This window comes from Chrysemys picta, chromosome 21 (assembly GCF_011386835.1).
Source record: "Chrysemys picta bellii isolate R12L10 chromosome 21, ASM1138683v2, whole genome shotgun sequence".
Lineage (NCBI taxonomy): Eukaryota > Metazoa > Chordata > Testudines > Emydidae > Chrysemys > Chrysemys picta.
Window position 1 is genome coordinate 18,916,714 of NC_088811.1, and position 7,250 is coordinate 18,923,963.

Sequence of the window (7,250 nt, forward strand, 5' to 3'; positions counted from 1 at the left end):
CATTTGTCCCATTTTGTCCCTGGCAACTGTGTTTCAGGCTCTAAGGTCCAGCTGGTTTGGGACTCCCTCCCCTTGCCCCCCATTTCACCCCCTCCCCTCCCCAGCTCTTTTCTTTCCAGCACCCAGCAGGCCAAGCATCCATTCCTTAGTAGAGCAGGACTTCCCCGTGCACGCCCTTCCCCCTATGGCCCTCCTCCTCCCGCTCCCCACCCAGCACACCCCCACCAATGGCTCTCCATGATGTTAATGACTTTTTAAACTGGCAGCCCTCCCCGCCCCCTCCAGTCCGGAGCACAGCATTTGCTGACTGGAGCTCTGCAAAGCAAGGATGAGAGCTGCTGACCTGTGAGGTACCACAGCCCCAGACACTCCTTCAGGTGGAGAGAACAAGGCTCTTGCTACAGTAAATGGTAAAGGAGCGAGCGGCAGGAGCAGACAACTCCGCCTCAGCTCCAGTTTCATTTCCATGCTCTGGACAGGGTCTCGGAGAGGAGCCCGAGACCAGGCCCGGCCCAATGACTTTGAGCCAAGCCCAGGATCATCTTTCCCCAAAAGCTGATTGTTTCCCTATTTCAAACCCACGTGAGCAAAGCCCCCTTGGGGAGGGCTGGGGGCCCTTCGCGGCACAAAGGGAAAGGTGCTGGCTCCTCGCTCAGGGGCTCGAGGGTGGGTGGGATGGGCCATTGGGCAGGCAGAGAGTGACACTAAAGCACAGCTGGGGAAACGCTTGGACCAACTAGACTGGCCAAAGAACAGATCCGCCTCCCAGGCCTGGCCCCTCTCCCGGGCGGGACAACATCTGCTGAGAGCCCCTTGACCGGGACACACACCGGGAAGCGCCCAGGGGAGCGCGTGTGGGGGAGGAGGGGGGGAACCTAATGCAAGGCCAGTCAGACCCCAAAGCCGACAGCCTGGGTTCTGCGTTGCTGAGCGATCCAGTTAACAGGGGAGAAAAGCCCCCCGAGCCCCGCACGTTCTTGACTCCGCGCCCAGCCAGACGCTGCCACGGCTTCGGGAAGCCGCCCATGTTATCTGGTGTTTCTGGCTCCTTCTAGAAAATGGAGCCGGAGACCTACAGGCCGGGCAGCGCCACGGTACATGGGGCTACTGACCCCTAGCGCTGGCCGGGGGGGCTGCATGGGGCTTTTCTCCGCCACAGAGGTTGCACTAGGAGGGTGGGGGCGGAGGTGTCAGCCAGCTCCTGTGCACAGGCCCAGCCCCCTCCCCTCCCATGGCTGTAGTCGCCTACGCAGCAGCCACTCCTGCTATAGTCAGCAGTGTCGGGTCTGGCTGGCGTTGCAGGAATGCCGCTGTCAACCATCAATACTGCCATCCGATCAGGCCAGCCATCCGACGTGGACATGGATGTTCCTAGGAACACGCTCATCCCCCTATAATTAAAACCATGCTGGGCTCGTCTGAACAGCATTGCTGGCTAGTGCTCTCCACTGCAATGTAAATAGTCCTATTTGTGCCAAGCTCGCATATTGTAAATATCACTACGTATAGCTGGCCAACCCATGAGTCATTCCCCAAAACTCCGACTTAATCAACAGTGCCTCATCCCTAGCCCACACCAACGCAGTGCCTAGGCCCCTTCCGGGCATTTGTCTTGACAGCCAAACCCAGTGGCGTCCACACAAACCCATCCATCCGCCCAGCAGGGGATCCAGTCACCCCTTGCGTTGAACGCAAGTTCCATTCGCTGCCCCCAAAGCGCTCACCGAGCCGGTACGAGCCAGAGTCCAGCCCGAGACCTCGCGCTCCTCTCTGCCCCTGAGACGGAAGCCCAGGGTTCTGTGCCGTCGTACTTCCCCGGGCGACGGGGCCGGCTCTCCAGCGGTGTGAGGGCACGGATGCACGGCTCAGACAGGCGGGCGAGCAGGATGAATCCCACCTCATCCCGTGCCCAGACGGTGCTGCCATAACACGTCTCCCCCTGTCGGGCACCATGTTCCAAACGCACCCACATTCCACAAACTCCCTACCTGCCATCTAGCCTGCGCAGCCTGGGGAACGCAGCCGGGAACATGTCGGCTCCCGAAAGCCCACGCCGGGGGCCAACCTCAGGCTCCAGAAGCCAGGAAGGTGCCAGGGCCCACTACAGGCACGTGCCAAACCCTCTCCCAGCCCGCCAGCGCCAGGCTGAGGTGGGCAGCCTGTGCGGCGCCAGGCCTGGGATCGCGAAGCCTCTCTCACAGGCTGCACAGCCCCCACGCCGGGGCTCCCACCAAGCCACGGGCAGCTAACGGGGGAGCAGGCAGAGGGCACAGCACAGGCTGGCAATGCCAACCACGGCACATGCCAGAAGCCGCCGCAGACTGGCAGGCAGCATGGGGAGAGGGGGACCTGTGTGCCCCACAGGCTCACTCCATCCTCACGCCATGTTTGGGAAGGTCCAGGCTCCACCAGCCGCAGCCCAGAGCCCCCGGACAGCGTCTCCACATCGCCAGCGGGGTCCTCGCCCCCCAGCCCCGCGCTGCCCCCGAGCGCTCTCCCCCGCTTCGCACTTCCACCCCTCGGCTGCAAACTTTGCACGGCCCCCGAGGCTCCGGGCCCCGGCCGGGGGCTCGCTGCAGCGCGCTTCCCGGGGACCCGTCCCCATGCCGCGGGGGGCGCCCGGCGCTGGCCTGGCTGCGGACCGGGGCGCGACGGCCCCTGCCCCCGGCAAAGGCGGCTGCTCCCTGCCGTGCCCTCGCCGGCCCCAGCGGAGCGGAGCGGCCGGTGCCGAGCCCCAGCCGGGCGGCGCCTGCCCACGAGCCCGCAGCCCCGGCCGGCCGCACTTACCCTCCACGGCGGCGAGCAGGGGCAGCAGCAGCAGCAGGCAGCAGCCGGCCAGCAGCGCCATGGCGGGCGCGGGGAGGGACCGGCGGGCGGGCGGGCGGCGGCCGGGGCTAGCGGGGCAGCGGCCGCGGCTCCATGCGGCCAGCCCGGCCCCGCGCAGGCAGACACACGCGCCGCGCGCTCGCCGCCGAGTGAGCCATAGGGAGCGCGGAGCCGGCACCGCTCCGCCAGGCTGGAGCGACCCACCGCCCGCGCCGCGCGGGGGAGCGCCCGCCGCCGCCCCGCCCCCGGGCCCCGCCGCGCCTGCCGGGCCGGGCGGGGCGGGCGGCGCAGCCTGCGGCGGGCGGGGGCGGGGGGCGGCGCGGGGCGGCCCGGCGGGCGAGCGGGGCCGGCGCCCCCCCGCCGCCAGTGGTATCTCCCGGCGCTGTCTGTCAGCCGCGGCCGGCCGGGCTGCGGGGCGGGGTCGCCCGTCACCTGCCGGGCCAGGGGAGCCGCCGGGGGGGGGGCGGGCTCCTGGGAGGCCCCGGCCCCGGCCGGGGCTCTGGGCAGGGGCCCGGGCCGGGATCGCCAGCGCCCCCCGCGCCACGTGCCAGGCAGGTGCCCGCAGAACCCGGGCTCGGGCTCGGCTGTCCCCGGTGGGGGTTCGTTGTCTGCGCCTGACCCCGACTGTACCCTGCCGGGGGTTATCTGCACCTGACCCGGGCTCGGCTGTACCCTGCCCAGGGTTATCTGCACCTGACCCGGGCTCGGCTGTACCCTGCCCAGGGTTATCTGCGCCTGACCCGGGCTCGGCTGTACCCTGCCCGGGGTTATCTGCACCTGACCCGGGCTCGGCTGTACCCTGCCCAGGGTTATCTGCGCCTGACCCCGACTGTACCCTGCCGGGGGTTATCTGCGCCTGACCCCGACTGTACCCTGCCCGGGGTTATCTGCGCCTGACCCGGGCTCGACTGTACCCTGCCCAGGGTTATCTGCACCTGACCCCGACTGTACCCTGCCAGGGGTTATCTGTGCCTGACCCGGGCTCGGCTGTACCCTGCCCAGGGTTATCTGCGCCTGACCCCGACTGTACCCTGCCGGGGGTTATCTGCGCCTGACCCCGACTGTACCCTGCCCGGGGTTATCTGCGCCTGACCCGGGCTCGACTGTACCCTGCCCAGGGTTATCTGCACCTGACCCCGACTGTACCCTGCCAGGGGTTATCTGTGCCTGACCCGGGCTCGGTTGTACCCTGCCCGGGGTTATCTGTGCTTGACCCGGGCTCTGCTGTACCCTGCCGGGGGTTGTCTGTGCCTGACCTGGGCTCGGCTGTACCCTGCGGGGGGTTATCTGCACCTGACCTCGACTGTATCCTGCCGAGGGTTGTCTGCACCTTGGGTGACCAGACAGCAAATGTGAAAAATCGGGACGGGGATGGGGGCATAATAGGAGCCTATTAGAGAAAAAGACCCCAAAATCGGGACTGTTCCTATAAAATCGGGACACCTGGTCACCCTATCTGCACCTGACCTGGGCTTGGCTGTACCCTGCTGGAGGTTGTCTGTGCCTAGGGTGACCAGATATCAAGTGTGAAAAATCGGGATGGGGTGGGGGGTAATAGGAGCCCATATAAAAAAAAAGGCCCAAATATTGGGACATCTGGTCACCCTATCTGTGCCTGACCTGGACTGTACCCTGCTGGGGGTTGTCTGGGCCTGACCCACTCTACCCTGCCGGGGGTTATCTGCGCCTGACCCCGACTGTACCCTGCCCGGGGTTATCTGCGCCTGACCCGGGCTCGACTGTACCCTGCCCAGGGTTATCTGCACCTGACCCCGACTGTACCCTGCCAGGGGTTATCTGTGCCTGACCCGGGCTCGGTTGTACCCTGCCCGGGGTTATCTGTGCTTGACCCGGGCTCTGCTGTACCCTGCCGGGGGTTATCTGCGCCTGACCCGGGCTCGGCTGTACCCTGCCCAGGGTTATCTGCGCCTGACCCCGACTGTACCCTGCCCGGGGTTATCTGCGCCTCACCCGGGCTCGGCTGTACCCTGCCGGGGGTTATCTGTGCCTGACCCGGGCTCGACTGTACCCTGCCGGGTGTTATCTGCGCCTGACCCCGACTGTACCCTGTCGGGTGTTATCTGCGCCTGACCCCGACTGTACCCTGCCCGGGGTTATTTGCACCTGACCCGGGCTCGGCTGTACCCTGCCCGGGGTTATCTGCACCTGACCCGGGCTCGGCTGTACCCTGCCGGGGGTTATCTGTGCCTGAACTCGACTATATCCTGCCGGGGGTTATCTGCCCCTGACCCCGACTGTACCCTGCCGGGGGTTATCTGTGCCTGACCTGGGCTCGGCTGTACCCTGCCCGGGGTTATCTGTGCCTGACCCGGGCTCGGCTGTACCCTGCCCAGGGTTATCTGCGCCTGACCCAGGCTCGGCTGTACCCTGCCGGGGGTTATCTGCGCCTGACCCGGGCTCGGCTGTACCCTGCCGGGGGTTATCTGCGCCTGACCCGGGCTCGGCTGTACCCTGCCGGGGGTTGTCTGCGCCTGACCCCGACTGTACCCTGCCCGAGGTTATCTGCACCTGACCCGGGCTCAGCTGTACCCTGCCCGAGGTTATCTGCGCCTGACCTCGACTATATCCTGCCGGGGGTTATCTGCGCCTGACCCGGGCTCGGCTGTACCCGGCCGGGGGTTGTCTGTGCCTGACCTGGGTTCGGCTGTACCCTGCCCGGGGTTATCTGCGCCTGACCTCGACTATATCCTGCCCGGGGTTATCTGCGCCTGACCCGGGCTCGGCTGTACCCTGCCCGGGGTTATCTGTGCCTGACCCAGGCTCGGCTGTACCCTGCCGGGGGTTATCTGTGCCTGACCTGGGCTCGGCTGTACCCTGCCGGGGGTTGTCTGTGCCTGACCTGGGCTCGGCTGTACCCTGCGGGGGGTTATCTGCACCTGACCTCGACTGTATCCTGCCGAGGGTTGTCTGCACCTTGGGTGACCAGACAGCAAATGTGAAAAATCGGGACGGGGATGGGGGCGTAATAGGAGCCTATTAGAGAAAAAGACCCCAAAATCGGGACTGTTCCTATAAAATCGGGACACCTGGTCACCCTATCTGCACCTGACCTGGGCTTGGCTGTACCCTGCTGGAGGTTGTCTGTGCCTAGGGTGACCAGATATCAAGTGTGAAAAATCGGGATGGGGTGGGGGGTAATAGGAGCCCATATAAAAAAAAAGCCCCAAATATTGGGACATCTGGTCACCCTATCTGTGCCTGACCTGGACTGTACCCTGCTGGGGGTTGTCTGGGCCTGACCCACTCTACCCTGCCGGGGGTTGTCTGCACCTGACCAAGTCTCGAGCCTGCCGGGGGTTATCACTGTCAGGCTGGTTACAGAGAATGAATGAAACGGCTTTGGGGGTTTGCGTTAGCCAGTGGTGCATTCAAGCTGGTAGTACTGGGCACAGCCCTGGCCCAGGAATCCAGGCCCCTCTCTGAGTCAAGTGATGGTTCCCCTGTGGGTTATCTCCTGCCACTCAGCCACAAAGTCTCCTGCAGTGGGCTGTGGCCCATTGTCAGCCCCTGCGCCAGTAAAGGGAGGGGTTCAAATGGAGCAATTTGCTTATTATTGTGCTTTTACCACCCCCTTGCTTTGCCAACCTTCCCCATCAGAGGGGCAAACCCTGATAGCAAGAGTCCGATAAAACACACGCAAATTGAGGGGGTGGCTAATTCCTGGCTCATCCCTCCTGAATCCGGGCTTGTCCCCCACCCTGTTGTTTTATTGGGCGTAGGGATATTAGTCCCAGCGCACCATGCACAAGCGGGGCAGTGGGCCCAGCGCACCGGTGGGCCCTGCATCTCCAGCGCTGACTAGGGCTTCACATGGCGATAGGGCCTGACTTGCCTCCCAGTCACATCTGTGTCAATCAGGAGTGACTGCGCTGAAGGCAATGGTGTAACTGAGACGCAGATCAGTGACCAAACTGGCTCTCAGTTGTGCCAGTGGACCTGTCTCAGGGGGCTTCCTGCAGGCAATGTACAGTAATGGTCCAGGCAGCAAAGCGCTCAAGAGCTGAGTTAGACCCCTTGTGTTCAGCATGGCCCGAAAGCTACTCCGGCCGTGACAAACAGCATGTCCTGCGCTACGCCGCAGCCTCATTCGCACTGGTGCAAAATGGACTAACTCCACTGCTGTCCCAGCAGTTACCCTATATCTGCAGTGGGGCAAAGGAGATCAGGATCTGGCCCCCTCTCTCCCTGGCGCTTCGGCCCTGGCCAACATCCCCCAGTGCAGGGGTTTCTGGTGCTGGCAAAACTATTCTAGCCTCTTTGACCAGAAACGATGGCCCTGGGGGGTTCCTGCCCCCCCCTCCAGGTGAGCTGAGGGGCTGCAGGCCTGAACTCTTCTGCTCCGGTTCCTGCTCTGCCCGCTCCTCGCCTGGATGCCAGTGTGACTCCCTGGCCTGGAGAGAGCC

At 64.6% G+C, this 7,250-nt stretch overlaps 1 protein-coding gene across 1 annotated transcript in view; it reads right to left on the bottom strand.

Moving 5' to 3' along the window:
- The window catches only part of EPHB2 (EPH receptor B2), a 248,857-nt gene extending 242,157 nt beyond the window's left edge, over positions 1–6,700 (bottom strand). The window contains exons 1-2 of the mRNA XM_065575310.1: positions 3,604–6,700; positions 2,788–3,561 (exon numbers count right to left, since the gene is read on the bottom strand). Coding sequence (XP_065431382.1) covers positions 2,788–2,848 — 61 coding nt within the window. The 5' untranslated portion in view covers positions 2,849–3,561; positions 3,604–6,700. The remainder of the gene's footprint in view (positions 1–2,787; positions 3,562–3,603) is intronic.
- Positions 6,701–7,250: the final 550 nt, after the last annotated feature.